This window comes from Pimephales promelas, chromosome 3 (assembly GCF_988280905.1).
Source record: "Pimephales promelas chromosome 3, fPimPro1.hap1.1, whole genome shotgun sequence".
Lineage (NCBI taxonomy): Eukaryota > Metazoa > Chordata > Actinopteri > Cypriniformes > Leuciscidae > Pimephales > Pimephales promelas.
Window position 1 is genome coordinate 47741247 of NC_142771.1, and position 18132 is coordinate 47759378.

An 18132-nucleotide genomic window follows, 5' to 3' on the forward strand; every position below is an offset into this window, starting at 1 on the left:
AGATGTATAAACTCACGGACAAACCAGTGAGACATACAATCGCGGCAGCGCTCTCAACTCAGCGTCAGCACAAAAACAACAAACTAAAATAAAAAAGACCAACGCAATGCGTTGCTAAACCTACCGGGGAATATCACCATTAGTGCTACAAAACACAGAGTTCGCTGACAAATTACCTTTCAGTAATATTAGATTTACCCAAAAGGAGTAACCACCCGCGACAAAATCCTGCCAGAGCTAATTTTTCCCTGTAGCCATAGCTTACTAACAAAGAGAAAAAAACGTTTTTACAAAGGGAAATCTTATGAGAAATCAATACACTTACCATATGTAATACGGTCTACTTTCGTTCCATTTAATTTCTCCTCAACTGAGCACAACAATGACGAAAATCCACTGTTTAAACGACACCGAAAACTCTCGGCACATTTCCCAATAACAAACAAAACACCCACTGTTTACTAGCGCCGCCAACACGCCAAGCAACAGGTGAATCGAATACCCGTTATACGCTCCGCCTATAAATTACTCAAAGACGCTAGCGAACATTTTACAAGTATATATTTTCCCTATATTACTTACAATAGAAGCTGGACCTTCCAAATCAAAACACTTGAGGACGAGCCCCCAATTGTTACGTTCCGGCTCCAGGAAGTAACAAAATAAAGGGAACAGAGTCCAAAAAATATATTTAAACAAAATATATTTAATTAAGTCCAGGGGATAAATAATAAAGAAAAGAAGCTTTCAACAGTAAATAAACAAACAATAAAGAAATAACAATAGAAGGTCCAGCTCCTGATGGGAACAGCTACAGGATGGATCAGAGCTATCTTCCACAAAGGCCAGCCATCTTAAATAATAATTTCCAAATTGCAGACAGGTGTAGATCCTTATCTGGCAACCTATAAAAGAAAAGAAAAGACAGCAGAACAAATCCAAAACAAACCGTAACACCCGTTTTTCAGGTGTTTTTCAAAAACGAGATTTAAGTAAGAAGGAGAAAACAATGATGTTTGAGACTCAATGTATGTCATGTCCATGTACTGAACTCTTGTTATGTAACTATGCCAACATAAATTCAATTTCACATTATAGGGCACCTTTAAGGTTATTGTTGCCAAGAAAAGAGATTGTTTGTTAGTTTTTTGAATCATGTTTTTTGTATTTTAGGTGAATGTTACAAGTAAAGTGATCCAGTTGACTGAGGATACACAGTCAATGACTCGCAGCAATCAAAGATTGCTAAGACGACCCTATGAAGTGGCAGATAAAACCAGTGGATTATTGTTGACTGTCTGAGGAGGAGATATCCTTGTGACCGGGAAGTGGTACACAATTAAGAATGTCTCAATTCGTCAATTTGATGGTTGCACTTGTTTGTCAACTACCAAGCAGTCTGTTCTGACAATTGTGCCTGATTTAACAAGTGATGTTGCACAAGTAATTGACCCATTTAACCTGTTTACCTTCAGTCCGTGCGTCGGCACACTGAAGTGTTTTATTTTTTTTTATTTAGTTACTATCAGATTTAATGTTATACCTATGAGTGATACCTCATTGTCATCACCCACTGCACTGGGGACAAAGAAATGCTGGCACAATCCTAAATGCTCTTCCAGGATGTCCACAAAATTGTACACTTGAAGACCTGTTCTGAGTTGCTTCAGCAAAGGGATCAGACGCAGGGTTACACTAAAGATATTTAGATATATCGATCAGTTCGATCTGATAATCGGTTCAATCGGACTCAGTGGCCGATTCATGTTCACCGTAACTGATAACCAGGCTGGCAGCTCGCTCTGGCACATGCATTTTTTTATGGCTATAAGCACTGGGTTGATTCATGTTTGCTAACCCGTTCATGTTTGTATGATCTGGACCACTTCTGGAAATGACTCGGCTGGTTAAATCAAGGATGGTTTTAATGTAGCAATAAATAACATAAAAATATTTCAAAGTCTTTCTTTCTTCTTTCTTTAATATTAATAACCATAACAAAAATATTTAGTTGTCATGATCATTACGTTTATGTATTTTAAACATGCATCCCGCTGACACTCGCACATGGATAACAGAAACAAAATGCCAGCCAAAATTTTTTCTACCGGCCAACATAATGTTTAAGATAGACTATCCTGTATTTACTTGGGTTAATGGGATGAAATGGGTAGCCTGCGTGTACAACAGCAACATTGAGTCTGCAATTCATTTCATTGGCTATTTCAAATATACCAGACAGTGACGGCTGTTTAAACTCTGGGTGCTCGGCTCAGACCCGTTTACCGGTGTGAAGCCGAGTTCAACGTTTACTGCAGCATGCTCAGCTCATCACTGGAGTGACATGTGCACAACTTTGGGCGAAATAAGACTCAAGGCCGGACTTGGAATAATCCCTTTTCGATCCTGCGCCATTACGGTGAACTTGAGGTAAGTTTTCATTTCAAGCATCAACATTTCACGCCAAGCGTAGTTTCAATCGAGTTCCCTTAACATTAACTCCGAACTTTCGGATGTTGCTGATAAAATGTTATTATCGATCCGTTTAAACTTTGACATGCTTCCCTCCAGATAAAGGAAAAGAAAGAATTCAGAATTAAATTAAAAATTATTAATTAGGACAAAAACATCAAATTCTTTATCACGTCTGAGTAAACGTTGCAATTTAGGTAACGTTAACGTTAATATGTAAGGGAGACCATGAAGTTGGAGACCTTTATGGCGCGAACGAAGCTAACATTGACTAACGTTAGCTGGGATGTTAGCTCTTTTTTGCAGCTTGGCAAAGAATTAGTTACTAGGCTAGACGCCATTTTTATTGAATGTAATTTACGTTAATAATATTTCGAGCACAGTCTTTGATCTGTGGAAGAAAATAAAGTCGATCAAAATGTTAGCTGGATTAAGGCCAATTCAGACAGCACAGACAAACAGCAACAAACATTGTCCTAGAAAGTATACACATTTTGATCCTGTAAGAAAATGTTTATTATACTTATGTACATTTTAACAGAGAAATGATGTGGGACTTGATGTGTGGGTATAATGCTGAAAGCTGGGTCATTGTCTGTTGCTGAGTGAGATGGCTCTTAATATGAAAATGAATTGAGGACTCCGTCCGCCATTTTGTGAACGATGTGACCCAATAGCTTTTCACGACTCGTCGTGTATATATCAATCCGGAAGTCGGCCATTTTGGAGGCACAGAACATAAACAATGCCATTGAACTGAACGGGCTCGCATATTTGGCTGATTATTTCTGCTGAAAAATTGTCGATCTTTGGTCTGTACGGTTGCATCGGGGAAATACCTTTCGAGATCTATAGACTGCCAAAAGTTAAAGAGAAGAGTGCAAAATACTGATGAAAGAAGGCGTTTGTGGTGAGAGAGGCACAGCATCAGCTCATCAGCCACATCACATGTGTAAGTTAAACGAAGCTTTGACTATGGTTAAAATGCTAATGTATTAACTACACTCTTAAAATGGATGTGTTAAAAACAACACAACCTGTGTTATATCTTAACACATCTGTGTGTTTAGTTAAGGACAACACATTTTGTGTTACTTTTAACTCAACCAGTGTGTTATTGTTCTTAACACAGGGAGTGTGATTTCACTAAGTTTGCACTTTGAATTAGATTAAAATGTAGCAACTGACAAAATATTGTGTGTAAATAAGTTTTATTTACACTGGTGCACTCTTATAAAATGATTTTGTAAATAACACAACCTGTAAAAAGAGATGTTAAAAATGACACATGCTGTGTAGATTTTAACACATAAAGTGTGTGTACTTAGGGACAACACATTTTGTGTAGATTTTAACACATGTTGTGTAGATTTTAACACGTTTTGTAGATTTTAACACATCTAGTGTGTTTGCTCAAGGACAACACATGTTGTGTCAAATTTAACACACAACCTGTGTTGTTTCTTTACACATCTCTGTGTTTATAAGGATTACACATTTTGTGTTACATTTAACACAACTTAATGTGTTAGACAGCAGAAGTGTGTTGTTGAAACCTTTTACACACTAATGTGTTATAGTAACACAACTTGTGTCAGATATGCGTCACATGTGACTGTAGTCGGAGAGTATTTGCCAGAGTTACTTCCCGTGTGCTTACAAAAGTGTTTGGATGAACATTGACACGTATTGGTAACTTGTGTTTATGTAGTCCAGTGATGTTTAATAGAGTTTGTTTGAACATTTGGATGTTTTAAACATCATTAATCTACATAGACAAGCTCTTATTGAGAATTAACAGAGGTTTGATGTTTTATTTCAAGTCACCATAATCGTGATGAATGGCTCCTTTATTTGGGCTCTTGACCCTTTACTCTTGTTTTAGTGTTTCTCTGCCTGCTGTAACTGTATTTTAATAAAATACATCTGTTATGGTGACAGAAAATATGATCAGATGGTTCTTATTGATGTCATAATCAGCAAGTTATGATCAAGTTTTTGAGTGTATGGATGGAGTGCTTTATTTTAATGATTTATTGTTAGTTCTGAAAGTTTTGTGAAACTACATCCAGCAATCAAAAAGTGCAGAATGACAAAAAAAGTTTAAAGCTACGGCAGAAACCAGTCAAACACAGATATCAAGAATCAGCGTATGTATCTCAATAATGGTGACAAACGAAAAATTTCAGGCCGCAATGCATGCTGGTACTTATGGATGAGCTTTATAGAGACATGAAGCTTTGCCACCATTGTTGAGAGTCATAAGCTGATTCTTGATGTCTGTATTTGACTAGTTTCACATCAGTTTATAACATCTGATTGCATTTTCTTTTGCTGTTCTCAACATAACAATCAGATCCAACTGAGCAGAGAGAAGCTAATGTTAAAAAGTCAAGAGCCCAACTAAAGCAAACACTGATCACTATAATGGTGGCATCAAACCAAACTATTATTTTCAATAAATAATCAACATCTTAACCTCAGTTAATTTTCAATAAGAACTTTTGTAGACGTCTACCAGAAATAAAGAAAATCTGGTTAGTAATAAGTGAAGCTGGTAATGCTGTTTGTGGAGTTGTGTAATCAGATCTTAAGAGATTTAATGTACTGTATCTTCAGTTGATTTCATTTAAGGCTGTGGCTGCAAGTAGTTCTTGTGTTTCTCTTGTCTTCAGTGATTCTGCTTATTAAAATCAGGTGTTCATCAATAATGCACAATCATTATTCAATCAATTAATTATTTCATTAACTCCCACACTGATTCAGTGTTACATTTAACAGCCTGTAGTGTGCACACTGAGCAGTGTTCATTTCATCTGGGCAAACCCATCTGGGGCCACCATGGAAACCTTGGACAAAACTGGCTGGGTCCCAGTTAGACAGCCCAGGTCAAACCAATGTGGGCCCCACATGACTGTGTTGGCTGGGCAGCACTGGTCCAGAAGCACTTTCTGTTTCAGTTTGTAACTGTTTTCTTTATTTCACATGTAAAGAAAACATCTAAAAGATGTTTGTTTAACTTTTTGATTCAGTTTTAAATGTTCTGTTGGTTGTATTTTATCCCAGCTTTTATGTAGTGTTAAAAAACTGAAACAGGTGCTTCTGGACCAGTGTTGTTTACATCTTGTGAAATGGTCTATATATTGTAGACTGTACATTATTCTATTATACTTCTTTCACTTAAAGGATTAGTTCACTTCAAAATGAAAATTCTGTCATCATTTACTCACCCTCAAGTTGTTTCAAACTTGTGAATTTCTTTCTTCTGTTGAAATCAAAAGAAGATATTTTGAAGAACGTCGGTAACCAGACAGTTGATGGACCCCATTGACTTCCATAGGAAAAAAAAAAATACAATGGAGGTCAATGGGGCCCATCAACAGGTATCTTAACCGATAGTCAATATGGTTTTAGAACAAACCGTTCTACATCTTTGGCTTTAATAGACCTGGTGGAAGAATTAACAACCAGTATTCTGCCCTACAAAGCAAAAAGGCAGTAACTGCAGTTTTGATAAAGCATTAATTATTACACTTTTCATGACATTCAAGGCATCCTTTGTTATATAACAAAACATCTTATCTTAAATGCGTGTCGTTTTAGATAAAAATGGTAATCGTTTGTACAGTAACTGCAAAAAGCCCTAGCAAAAGTCATTTTTCTCAGTTCTGCACTCTGCGTAGTTACTGCCTTTTTGCTTTGTAGGGCAGTATTGATGATAAGAAGTTTGCTATAGGTGTATTTATAGACCTTAAAAAGGCCTTTGATACAATAGATCATCATATTTTGCTTCAAAAATTGGAAATTTATGGAATTAGGGGAATAGGACTAAACTGGATAAAAAGCTATTTGGAACATAGACAACAGTATGTGCAGATGGGGGAGGAAAGGTCGAAGCTTCAAAATACAATATATGGTGTACCACAAGGTTCAATTCTTGGACCAAAATTATTTATATTGTACATAAATGATATTGTTAAAACTTCTGATTTGTTGAAATTTTTTATTTTTGCAGATGATACAAATATATTTTGTGAAGGAGAGAATCTTCAACATTTGTTGGAGACTGTCTCTAAAGAGCTGGCTAAGCTTAAACTGTGGTTTGATCTAAACAAATTATCTCTCAACATAAAGAAAACTAAATTTATGATCTTTGGGAAACGTAGAATTCCCGAAGATTTAACTATTGAAGTACTGTGTGATAATTCCAGATTATAAAGAGTCTATGAAAACTCGTTTTTAGGAGTAATAATTGATCAGAAACTATGCTGGAAATATATATTAGTTCTAAATTGGCAAGGATAAATGGTATACTTTGTAAAGTGAGACATATATTGAATCGAGATACAATGTATACTTTATACTGCACGCTTTTTCTTCCTTATTTGCACTACTGTACAGAAGTGTGGGGCAATACTTATAAAACCACCCTTAAAGATGAACTGAACTGAAAAAAATCGACGATGAAAACGTGTTGTTTATGACAATTAAAAGTAAATTACACTAAACATTTGAATAAAAAATATTATTATAGCTTTTTATAAGCAACGCAAAATTGCGCTTGTTAGCGCTGGCAATTTCGATGACGTCACTGGCATGGTAGGAGCCGCGGAGCTCCATAAACAACAGCGGCAGGTCCTATATACACAGACGAAAATGAGCGCTTTTAACGGCATGGATTACGCATTTGAACCCGCGAGGGACAGGCCGGTAGTGTCTGACTACCACCACATGGAGGACGATCAGTTTTAGGCTTCACTTACAGTACAGGAAATATATGCCAAAAATATGGAGCGCTTCACGGATTTGCGTGTCATCCTTTCGCAGGGGCCATGTTAATCTTCTCTGTATCGATCCAATTTTAGTATATGTGCTGCCTTAGCTAGCACGAGGCCAACTATCCCGCTCAAGGAATATGTACCCCTCGGGTTCCAGCGAGCCATCACCAAGGTGGTAGGGCAAGCGAGCCATCTACTGAAAGAATGGGTTGGGTAGACTTATCTATGGTACCAAACTACAAGCTCTGGATGGGCTGTGTCCTCTAGGTTTTCGAGAAAGAAATGAGTTTGCGGAAAGCAGAAAACCGGATAATGCGGACAACCTTGACAACATTGAAGGGAAAAGATATCGCCTATGGGGTCAAACCCTGTTCCTTGTCGGCATCTGCTGAAGAAAGGGAGTGGACACACTTTGCTGGAAAACTGAGAGTGCCCTATAGACATTGGAGATGCACCAGTTCTTGACACAAGAGATCAAGAATGAAAATAAGTTGTGGCAAGAAGGTATGAATCAATTCCAGTGAAGGAGGCTTGATCACAGCTGCCAAAAATATGGAGCGCTTCACAGATTTGCGTGTCATCCTTTCACAGGGGCCATGCGAATCTTCTCTGCATCGATCCAATTTTAGTATATGTGCTGCCTTAGCAAGCACGAGGCCAACTGTCCCGCTCAAGGAATATGTACCCCTCGGGTTCCAGCGAGCCATCACCAAGGTGGTAGGGCAAGCGAGCCATCTACTGAAAGAATGGGTTGGGTAGACTTATCTATGGTACCAAACTACAAGCTCTGGATGGGCTGTGTCCTCCAGGTTTTCGAGAAAGAAATGAGTTTGCGGAAAGCAGAAAACCGGATAATGCGGACAACCTTGACAACATTGGAGGGAAAAGATATCGCCTATGGGGTCAAACCCTGTTCCCTGTCGGCATCTGCTGAAGAAAGGGAGTGGACACACTTTGCTGGAAAACTGAGAGTGCCCTATAGACATTGGAGATGCACCAGTTCTTGACACAAGAGATCAAGAATGAAAATAAGTTGTGGCAAGAAGGTATGAATCAATTCCAGTGATGGAGGCTTGATCACAGCTGCCAAAAATATGGAGCGCTTCACGGATTTGCGTGTCATCCTTTCGCAGGGGCCATGCTAATCTTCTCTGTATCGATCCAATTTTAGTATATGTGCTGCCTTAGCAAGCACGAGGCCAACTGTCCCGCTCAAGGAATATGTACCCCTCGGGTTCCAGCGAGCCATCACCAAGGTGGTAGGGCAAGCGAGCCATCTACTGAAAGAATGGGTTGGGTAGACTTATCTATGGTACCAAACTACAAGCTCTGGATGGGCTGTGTCCTCCAGGTTTTCGAGAAAGAAATGAGTTTGCGGAAAGCAGAAAACCGGATAATGCGGACAACCTTGACAACATTGAAGGGAAAAGATATCGCCTATGGGGTCAAACCCTGTTCCCTGTCGGCATCTGCTGAAGAAAGGGAGTGGACAAACTTTGCTGGAAAACTGAGAGTGCCCTATAGACATTGGAGATGCACCAGTTCTTGACACAAGAGATCAAGAATGAAAATAAGTTGTGGCAAGAAGGTATGAATCAATTCCAGTGAAGGAGGCTTGATCACAGCTGCCAAAAATATGGAGCGCTTCACGGATTTGCGTGTCATCCTTTCGCAGGGGCCATGCTAATCTTCTCTGTATCGATCCAATTTTAATATATGTGCTGCCTTAGCAAGCACGAGGCCAACTGTCCCGCTCAAGGAATATGTACCCCTCGGGTTCCAGCGAGCCATCACCAAGGTGGTAGGGCAAGCGAGCCATCTACTGAAAGAATGGGTTGGGTAGACTTATCTATGGTATCAAACTACAAGCCCTGAATGGGCTGTGTCCTTCAGGTTTTCGAGAAAGAAATGAGTTGGCGGAAAGCAGAAAACCGGATAATGCGGACAACCTTGACAACATTGAAGGGAAAAGATATCGCCTATGGGGTCAAACCCTGTTCCCTGTCTGCATCTGCTGAAGAAAGGGAGTGGACACACTTTGCTGGAAAACTGAGAGTGCCCTATAGACATTGGAGATGCACCAGTTCTTGACACAAGAGATCAAGAATGAAAATAAGTTGTGGCAAGAAGGTATGAATCAATTCCAGTGAAGGAGGCTTGATCACAGCTGCCAAAAATATGGAGCGCTTCACGGATTTGCGTGTCATCCTTTCGCAGGGGCCATGCTAATCTTCTCTGTATCGATCCAATTTTAGTATATGTGCTGCCTTAGCAAGCACGAGGCCAACTGTCCCGCTCAAGGAATATGTACCCCTTGGGTTCCAGCGAGCCATCACCAAGGTGGTAGGGCAAGCGAGCCATCTACTGAAAGAATGGGTTGGGTAGACTTATCTATGGTACCAAACTACAAGCTCTGGATGGGCTGTGTCCTCCAGGTTTGTGAGAAAGAAATGAGTTTGCGGAAAGCAGAAAACCGGATAATGCGGACAACCTTGACAACATTGAAGGGAAAAGATATCGCCTATGGGGTCAAACCCTGTTCCCTGTCGGCATCTGCTGAAGAAAGGGAGTGGACACACTTTGCTGGAAAACTGAGAGTGCCCTATAGACATTGGAGATGCACCAGTTCTTGACACAAGAGATCAAGAATGAAAATAAGTTGTGGCAAGAAGGTATGAATCAATTCCAGTGAAGGAGGCTTGATCACAGCTGCCAAAAATATGGAGCACTTCACGGATTTGCGTGTCATCCTTTCGCAGGGGCCATGCTAATCTTCTCTGTATCGATCCAATTTTAGTATATGTGCTGCCTTAGCAAGCACGAGGCCAACTGTCCCGCTCAAGGAATATGTACCCCTCGGGTTCCAGCGAGCCATCACCAAGGTGGTAGGGCAAGCGAGCCATCTACTGAAAGAATGGGTTGGGTAGACTTATCTATGGTACCAAACTACAAGCTCTGGATGGGCTGCGTCCTCCAGGTTTTCGAGAAAGAAATGAGTTTGCGGAAAGCAGAAAACCGGATAATGCGGACAACCTTGACAACATTGAAGGGAAAAGATATCGCCTATGGGGTCAAACCCTGTTCCCTGTCGGCATCTGCTGAAGAAAGGGAGTGGACACACTTTGCTGGAAAACTGAGAGTGCCCTATAGACATTGGAGATGCACCAGTTCTTGACACAAGAGATCAAGAATGAAAATAAGTTGTGGCAAGAAGGTATGAATCAATTCCAGTGAAGGAGGCTTGATCACAGCTGCCAAAAATATGGAGCGCTTCACGGATTTGCGTGTCATCCTTTCGCAGGGGCCATGCTAATCTTCTCTGTATCGATCCAATTTTAGTATATGTGCTGCCTTAGCAAGCACGAGGCCAACTGTCCCGCTCAAGGAATATGTACCCCTCGGGTTCCAGCGAGCCATCACCAAGGTGGTAGGGAAAGCGAGCCATCTACTGAAAGAATGGGTTGGGTAGACTTATCTATGGTACCAAACTACAAGCTCTGAATGGGCTGTCTCCTCCAGGTTTTCGAGAAAGAAATGAGTTGGCGGAAAGCAGAAAACCGGATAATGCGGACAACCTTGACAACATTGAAGGGAAAAGATATCGCCTATGGGGTCAAACCCTGTTCCCTGTCGGCATCTGCTGAAGAAGGGGAGTGGACACACTTTGCTGGAAAACTGAGAGTGTCTTATAGACATTGGAGATGCACCAGTTCTTGACACAAGAGATCAAGAATGAAAATAAGTTGTGGCAAGAAGGTATGAATCAATTCCAGTGACGGAGGCTTGATCACAGCTGCCAAAAATATGGAGCGCTTCACGGATTTGCGTGTCATCCTTTCGCAGGGGCCATGCTAATCTTCTCTGTATCGATCCAATTTTAGTATATGTGCTGCCTTAGCAAGCACGAGGCCAACTGTCCCGCTCAAGGAATATGTACCCCTTGGGTTCCAGCGAGCCATCACCAAGGTGGTAGGGCAAGCGAGCCATCTACTGAAAGAATGGGTTGGGTAGACTTATCTATGGTACCAAACTACAAGCTCTGGATGGGCTGTGTCCTCCAGGTTTTCGAGAAAGAAATGAGTTTGCGGAAAGCAGAAAACCGGATAATGCGGACAACCTTGACAACATTGAAGGGAAAAGATATCGCCTATGGGGTCAAACCCTGTTCCCTGTCGGCATCTGCTGAAGAAAGGGAGTGGACACACTTTGCTGGAAAACTGAGAGTGCCCTATAGACATTGGAGATGCACCAGTTCTTGACACAAGAGATCAAGAATGAAAATAAGTTGTGGCAAGAAGGTATGAATCAATTCCAGTGAAGGAGGCTTGATCACAGCTGCCAAAAATATGGAGCGCTTCACGGATTTGCGTGTCATCCTTTCGCAGGGGCCATGCTAATCTTCTCTGTATCGATCCAATTTTAGTATATGTGCTGCCTTAGCAAGCACGAGGCCAACTGTCCCGCTCAAGGAATATGTACCCCTTGGGTTCCAGCGAGCCATCACCAAGGTGGTAGGGCAAGCGAGCCATCTACTGAAAGAATGGGTTGGGTAGACTTATCTATGGTACCAAACTACAAGCTCTGGATGGGCTGTGTCCTCCAGGTTTTCGAGAAAGAAATGAGTTTGCGGAAAGCAGAAAACCGGATAATGCGGACAACCTTGACAACATTGAAGGGAAAAGATATCGCCTATGGGGTCAAACCCTGTTCCCTGTCGGCATCTGCTGAAGAAAGGGAGTGGACAAACTTTGCTGGAAAACTGAGAGTGCCCTATAGACATTGGAGATGCACCAGTTCTTGACACAAGAGATCAAGAATGAAAATAAGTTGTGGCAAGAAGGTATGAATCAATTCCAGTGAAGGAGGCTTGATCACAGCTGCCAAAAATATGGAGCGCTTCACGGATTTGCGTGTCATCCTTTCGCAGGGGCCATGCTAATCTTCTCTGTATCGATCCAATTTTAATATATGTGCTGCCTTAGCAAGCACGAGGCCAACTGTCCCGCTCAAGGAATATGTACCCCTCGGGTTCCAGCGAGCCATCACCAAGGTGGTAGGGCAAGCGAGCCATCTACTGAAAGAATGGGTTGGGTAGACTTATCTATGGTATCAAACTACAAGCTCTGAATGGGCTGTGTCCTCCAGGTTTTCGAGAAAGAAATGAGTTGGCGGAAAGCAGAAAACCGGATAATGCGGACAACCTTGACAACATTGAAGGGAAAAGATATCGCCTATGGGGTCAAACCCTGTTCCCTGTCGGCATCTGCTGAAGAAAGGGAGTGGACACACTTTGCTGGAAAACTGAGAGTGCCCTATAGACATTGGAGATGCACCAGTTCTTGACACAAGAGATCAAGAATGAAAATAAGTTGTGGCAAGAAGGTATGAATCAATTCCAGTGAAGGAGGCTTGATCACAGCTGCCAAAAATATGGAGCGCTTCACGGATTTGCGTGTCATCCTTTCGCAGGGGCCATGCTAATCTTCTCTGTATCGATCCAATTTTAGTATATGTGCTGCCTTAGCAAGCACGAGGCCAACTGTCCCGCTCAAGGAATATGTACCCCTCGGGTTCCAGCGAGCCATCACCAAGGTGGTAGGGCAAGCGAGCCATCTACTGAAAGAATGGGTTGGGTAGACTTATCTATGGTACCAAACTACAAGCTCTGGATGGGCTGTGTCCTCCAGGTTTTCGAGAAAGAAATGAGTTTGCGGAAAGCAGAAAACCGGATAATGCGGACAACCTTGACAACATTGAAGGGAAAAGATATCGCCTATGGGGTCAAACCCTGTTCCCTGTCGGCATCTGCTGAAGAAAGGGAGTGGACACACTTTGCTGGAAAACTGAGAGTGCCCTATAGACATTGGAGATGCACCAGTTCTTGACACAAGAGATCAAGATTGAAAATAAGTTGTGGCAAGAAGGTATGAATCAATTCCAGTGAAGGAGGCTTGATCACAGCTGCCAAAAATATGGAGTGCTTCACGGATTTGCGTGTCATCCTTTCGCAGGGGCCATGCTAATCTTCTCTGTATCGATCCAATTTTAGTATATGTGCTGCCTTAGCAAGCACGAGGCCAACTGTCCCGCTCAAGGAATATGTACCCCTCGGGTTCCAGCGAGCCATCACCAAGGTGGTAGGGCAAGCGAGCCATCTACTGAAAGAATGGGTTGGGTAGACTTATCTATGGTACCAAACTACAAGCTCTGGATGGGCTGTGTCCTCCAGGTTTTCGAGAAAGAAATGAGTTTGCGGAAAGCAGAAAACCGGATAATGCGGACAACCTTGACAACATTGAAGGGAAAAGATATCGCCTATGGGGTCAAACCCTGTTTCCTGTCGGCATCTGCTGAAGAAAGGGAGTGGACACACTTTGCTGGAAAACTGAGATTGCCCTATAGACATTGGAGATGCACCAGTTCTTGACACAAGAGATCAAGAATGAAAATAAGTTGTGGCAAGAAGGTATGAATCAATTCCAGCGAAGGAGGCTTGATCACAGCTGCCAAAAATATGGAGCGCTTCACGGATTTGCGTGTCATCCTTTCGCTCTATGTCCCGCGATCTTCTCTGGATGCCGGCCAATCAGCAGCTCGTGCTGTCGAGCCTTTGTCGAGCGTTTTCAGTTTTGGGCCAATCAGAAAGCTCGGATTGTCGAGCGTTTTCAGTTATGGGCCAATCAGAAAGCTCGGATTGTCGAGCGTTTGTCGAGCGTTTTGGGCCAATCAACGGTTAGTATACTCAAGCTTTTGTCGAACGTTTTGGGCCAATAAACGGTTAGTATACTCAAGCGTCATAGCAACCAACTCAAACGGAAGAGTGTGACGGTTACGACTGACTGAGTGAGTAAAACAAAAATAAATAGAATATTACGAATGTACAGACATTGTCTTCCCAGAGTACTTTTACAATGTACTGACATGGAATTTGTCGATGTATTATTACGTCTCTCCGTCGATCACTGGTTTTTATATTTAAAGAAACGTTAACGTATGTTAGTTAATTAACGTCAACCAACGTCAGGCGTCCTGTTTACACATTTAAACAATATTTACACTTGTCTGATCAAAGATTTAATACGTTTTGAGAGATCGCTAACATGTAATGTAATGCAATCCATTGAAAATTAATGGGACAACATGTGGCGATCTCTGAAAACAAAATTAAATTATGAAAAGACTATACATTTAGTATCTTTAGACCCTTAAGATTATAATATCACCACGTGAAATCAAAATATAAAGTTTAAGTGTATCTTTTATGCATTAACAATAAGCCTGTTTATTTAATGGCTGCCAATGCACCCTGGGGTCATTATTTACCTGTTGATTATTAATTTGTTAACGTTAATATTTCAATAATAGTGAATGTGTAGTTCTTGTATATCATTAATCTTGTGTGTGATAGTCCTGTTAATATGGCAATTAATATATAGCTGCTAGTTTAACCTGTAATGCTCATCTAATGCTGTGCTGTGCCATTTGTTGTTGAAGATATGTCTTTAGCAAATTTAAAATTCACGGCCTCGCAGCAGCTTATCCTGCGGGCCTCTGATGAGGCGTTGGCCTTCATCGCCTCTAAGGGGCCACGCGGGACCGCCGCTGCTGCGAGGGCCAAGAAGCCGGAGGAGGTGGAGAAGGAGGCCCAAGCCCACGTCGTCTCCAAGGGCGGTGACCCTGGTGACCCCATGCTGGTGCTGGGCTGCCACAGCATCCAGTTTGGGAAGTACCAGGGTCAAACTTTCCATTGGCTCCTGGAGAACGACGTGGGCTACATCACGCAGTTGGTTGCCAGCCACCAGCGGGAGCGGGAGAAAAGTGCCTCCGACAGCCCCCTTATGGCCAACAAGGACGCACTCGCCCGGTACTCGTGCGCCCACCCTGCTTTTGTGGAGCAGCTGAGGTTCCACCGGGTGCACGAGGAGGCCCGGGCCCGTGCCACTCAGCCCGGGTGTGAGGGCGAGGCGCTTGTTGGCTTTGGGGACTTCAAGGAGGCCACCCTGAAGGACCTGTACGAGTCTACGGGAAAAAAGCAGAAGACGTAAGTCCAGTTGTGGTGAAGGGCAGGGTGCTGTGACTTGTTGATATGCGTGTTAATCTTTGATCATTGTCTTGCAGCTTTGTCAAGTGGCTTCGGAGGAAGATACCGCAGCCTGGGACCTCAATGGACGCCGCCAGGAAGTACATCCTGGGCCGAGACAAGGAGCAGTCGGCAGAGGTGGCTGCTACCCCCCCACCTCTGAGCAGCAGCAGCAGCAGTGGCCCCAGTAAGGCTGCTGCTTCCACCGGGCTGCCGCCACGCAAGCCGACCGCTCCCATGTTCTCGGCCCTACTGGGAAGGCGTCCAATGGCCCTAGGTGAGCTGCAGGCCAAGGTCAGGAAGCTGATGACCACACCAGCACGGCCTGCAGTTCCAGGTATATCTCTTTCTTTCTCTTTAACACAACAGTGGTTCGGTGTAAAGGATTAACTAACCATTGCCCTCCCACCCCACAGCGGTGTCTACATCCGCCAGAGACCAGCGCCCCTCGGTTCCGCCGCCTTCCCCCCCCACAGAGGTGACGGACGAGGAACTGGTCCAGATGGCCACTGACTTAGAAACGGGTAATTGGCACCACACTGGACGTGTCACACTGCAACATTTGCCCTCAATATATATTATTCTGGCAGTATTTTAGCATTAACTGTAATGGTTTCATTTACTGGTCTCTACAGCTGATGCTTGAAGATCAAAGGTAAGTTTGGAAGGTAATGTAGCCGTCTTTGTCGGTGGTAGATGTGTAGAACGTAGTGGTAATGTAGATTTGCTTCACTTGGCCCTGCTTCACCTCTCAACATCCACCTTGTAGCACTAAACCATCTGCTCTATCACTGGCATGCTGTATGTCATCTATTCACTTGCATGCTACACACCATTTAATTACTGGTATGCTGCACGTCATCTAATCACTGGCATGCTGCACGTCTCACTTAGTCTTGCCTGCCTGTGGCTGATGCCATTTTGTTGTGTGTGTGTGTGTGTGAATGTGTCTGCAGCTCACGTACAGGTCCTTCAGACGCTCCCGCTGGTGGTGAGGCCTCCATCCCCAGCTCCTCCGGCACTGTCCTACATCCCTCCCCCACCACCACCACCACCACCACCTCAAGTTGCGGCTGCTCCACCTAGCCTCGCGTTTCCTGCGCGGGCTCCGGCGCTGACCAGGGAGGAGCCCTGTCGCGTCTCCGTGGAGGAGACGCCATCCGGGGAGGCCACCCTGGCACCAGCGCCGGCAAAGAGGAAGAGGAAGGAGAGGAAAGTGGAGCAGCCCGCAACACCCACTCCTGCTTCGGCTGAGGTACAAACACACGCTCACACACCTGGCCCGTACTCATGGACGGCACAACTCAGTGAAGTTGACTGTCAATCTGCATGTAGCACCTCCTCTCAGCCTCCTGACTGTTTGTTTGTTTGGTTGTGTTCTTTTTTTTTTCTCACAGTCCCGGTTGCCTGAGAGCTGGCGGACAGCTCTCACCGTGGAAGAGCAGGAGTGGATCGGCCGGGAGCTGTTCAAGCCAGACAGCGAGGGGAGGACCAAACTCACCACAGACCTCAAGCTGTGGTGGGACCCTCCTCAGCCCCGGCCGAGTTACTTTCAGCCACCCGCCTCACCAGCTGCCTTCTTCGCGTGTCGGCTGTTCCTCTGGGTGCCCCTGCGTCTGTGGGGCGTCCGGCCGACATGCTGTAATAGGGCCCTCACAAAGTGTGGGCTCTACAGGACCATCCGGAGGGTCCTGGACATCGACGGCTGGTACTTGATGGCCACCGAGTACCTGGAGTGCCGTCGGTGTAAGAGGAAGGTAGCTGCCTGGTCGCAGGAGGTCGTGGGTCAGCTGGGTGAGGGGCATCGCGCCCTCTTCCCGGCAATCCTCACCTACAAGTAAGTATCTGTCTAAAAACCTTGTTGTGTCTGTGTGTGGCTCTTGTGTAACACATGATGTACTCCTCTCTGTAGACTTGCCTGCGACCGGCGGGTAATCATCCAGCTGCGTGAGCGTACTCGGGGGAACAGCGCCACGCAGCTGTACAAAAAACTCTGTGAGGCACACACAGAGGCCTGGATGCGGCGGTCCATACACTACCTCAGCGTCATGGAGCCCTTCACGTCGCAGGGTGTCGTGCGCATGTGCACCCCACCACCAAAACCGCCACCCGTGCCCCAGTACGCGTGGCTGTTATTGGTGTACTGCCACGACATCCTCTCCCGCCTGGAGGACGTGAAGGCCCGGGTCACCTCCGTCTTTGGTAGGGTTTTGAAGATGGACTCTACCAAGAAGGTAAATGTGGTGCTATATATGTACATATACTATATAGTTTGTACTATTATCGACATACATACTAATTTAACACACGCTCACTCGACATACATACTAATATATATACTAATATATATGTATACTAATATATGTGTGTATATAAGTGTGGTGTGGAGTGTCATGCTCTGGCTATGTGCGTGCAGCCTTACTGAGATGCTTTATCCTTTAAAACAGGTGACCCGGAAGCTCTCCGGTGCTGCCGCCCAGACCGCAGCATGGGCAACGAACGTCGGCAACGAGCACGGACAGGTGCTCATGTCCGTGCTCACGGACACCGAAGGTGCCGGCCTGTTGCCCATGGCTGAGGGGTTGATGCGGCGGTATCGGGACGCTGGGGTGGAGCCGCCTCAGCTCCTCTACGTCGACCGGGACTGTTGTTCGTCCCACGGGAGATCCAAGGCAGCTGACGTGTTCGGGAAGTGGGACAAGCTGGTGGTCCGGCTGGACATCTGGCACCTGATGCGCCGTTTTGCGTCAGGTGTGTTGTGGCAATAACAATAATTAAACAAATAGCATTTCAGTAAGAGAC

General features: G+C 44.1%; 2 protein-coding genes and 12 non-coding genes across 14 annotated transcripts; 2 read left to right on the forward strand and 12 right to left on the reverse strand.

The window, feature by feature from the left end:
- Positions 1-7254: 7254 nt before the first annotated feature.
- On the reverse strand, positions 7255-7361 carry LOC148994732 (U6 spliceosomal RNA). Its single transcript, XR_016165247.1, has one exon. It is a non-coding gene; the product is annotated as a U6 spliceosomal RNA (small nuclear RNA).
- Positions 7362-7796: 435 nt separating this feature from the next.
- LOC148994733 (U6 spliceosomal RNA) lies at positions 7797-7903 on the reverse strand. Its single transcript, XR_016165302.1, has one exon. It is a non-coding gene; the product is annotated as a U6 spliceosomal RNA (small nuclear RNA).
- Positions 7904-8338: 435 nt separating this feature from the next.
- Positions 8339-8445, reverse strand: LOC148994734 (U6 spliceosomal RNA). The gene has a single exon (XR_016167595.1). It is a non-coding gene; the product is annotated as a U6 spliceosomal RNA (small nuclear RNA).
- Positions 8446-8880: 435 nt separating this feature from the next.
- LOC120476353 (U6 spliceosomal RNA) lies at positions 8881-8987 on the reverse strand. The gene has a single exon (XR_005622134.2). It is a non-coding gene; the product is annotated as a U6 spliceosomal RNA (small nuclear RNA).
- A 435-nt stretch (positions 8988-9422) lies between these two features.
- On the reverse strand, positions 9423-9529 carry LOC148994735 (U6 spliceosomal RNA). The gene has a single exon (XR_016155909.1). It is a non-coding gene; the product is annotated as a U6 spliceosomal RNA (small nuclear RNA).
- A 435-nt stretch (positions 9530-9964) lies between these two features.
- On the reverse strand, positions 9965-10071 carry LOC148994736 (U6 spliceosomal RNA). Its single transcript, XR_016166487.1, has one exon. It is a non-coding gene; the product is annotated as a U6 spliceosomal RNA (small nuclear RNA).
- A 435-nt stretch (positions 10072-10506) lies between these two features.
- LOC148994737 (U6 spliceosomal RNA) lies at positions 10507-10613 on the reverse strand. The gene has a single exon (XR_016157036.1). It is a non-coding gene; the product is annotated as a U6 spliceosomal RNA (small nuclear RNA).
- A 435-nt stretch (positions 10614-11048) lies between these two features.
- Positions 11049-11155, reverse strand: LOC148994738 (U6 spliceosomal RNA). The gene has a single exon (XR_016158157.1). It is a non-coding gene; the product is annotated as a U6 spliceosomal RNA (small nuclear RNA).
- Positions 11156-11590: 435 nt separating this feature from the next.
- On the reverse strand, positions 11591-11697 carry LOC148994739 (U6 spliceosomal RNA). The gene has a single exon (XR_016159261.1). It is a non-coding gene; the product is annotated as a U6 spliceosomal RNA (small nuclear RNA).
- A 435-nt stretch (positions 11698-12132) lies between these two features.
- Positions 12133-12239, reverse strand: LOC148994740 (U6 spliceosomal RNA). Its single transcript, XR_016164870.1, has one exon. It is a non-coding gene; the product is annotated as a U6 spliceosomal RNA (small nuclear RNA).
- Positions 12240-12674: 435 nt separating this feature from the next.
- On the reverse strand, positions 12675-12781 carry LOC148994741 (U6 spliceosomal RNA). The gene has a single exon (XR_016160372.1). It is a non-coding gene; the product is annotated as a U6 spliceosomal RNA (small nuclear RNA).
- Positions 12782-13216: 435 nt separating this feature from the next.
- On the reverse strand, positions 13217-13323 carry LOC148994742 (U6 spliceosomal RNA). Its single transcript, XR_016164893.1, has one exon. It is a non-coding gene; the product is annotated as a U6 spliceosomal RNA (small nuclear RNA).
- A 1340-nt stretch (positions 13324-14663) lies between these two features.
- On the forward strand, positions 14664-16255 carry LOC148994743 (uncharacterized). Its single transcript, XM_089127806.1, has 4 exons — positions 14664-15291; positions 15369-15667; positions 15747-15854; positions 15966-16255. Exons 1-4 carry the CDS (start codon positions 14747-14749, stop codon positions 15974-15976), a joined length of 963 nt encoding a protein of 320 aa, XP_088983932.1. The 5' UTR covers positions 14664-14746; the 3' UTR covers positions 15977-16255.
- On the forward strand, positions 16027-18098 carry LOC148994744 (uncharacterized). Its single transcript, XM_089128065.1, has 5 exons — positions 16027-16030; positions 16287-16585; positions 16728-17167; positions 17243-17564; positions 17778-18098. The coding sequence occupies exons 1-5, from the start codon at positions 16027-16029 to the stop codon at positions 18096-18098; spliced, it is 1386 nt and encodes a 461-aa protein (XP_088984191.1).
- Positions 18099-18132: the final 34 nt, after the last annotated feature.

Excerpts from the sequence above, each read along its gene's own strand:
- LOC148994743 (XM_089127806.1), top strand. The coding sequence starts at position 14,747 with ATGTCTTTAGCAAATTTAAAATTCACGGCCTCGCAGCAGCTTATCCTG. Across the intron at positions 15,292-15,368 it reads ACGGGAAAAAAGCAGAAGAC|CTTTGTCAAGTGGCTTCGGA; the intron begins GTAAGTCCAGTT and ends ATTGTCTTGCAG. Across the intron at positions 15,668-15,746 it reads AGCACGGCCTGCAGTTCCAG|CGGTGTCTACATCCGCCAGA; the intron begins GTATATCTCTTT and ends CCCACCCCACAG.
- LOC148994744 (XM_089128065.1), top strand. Across the intron at positions 16,586-16,727 it reads CCACTCCTGCTTCGGCTGAG|TCCCGGTTGCCTGAGAGCTG; the intron begins GTACAAACACAC and ends TTTTTCTCACAG. Across the intron at positions 17,565-17,777 it reads AGATGGACTCTACCAAGAAG|GTGACCCGGAAGCTCTCCGG; the intron begins GTAAATGTGGTG and ends CCTTTAAAACAG.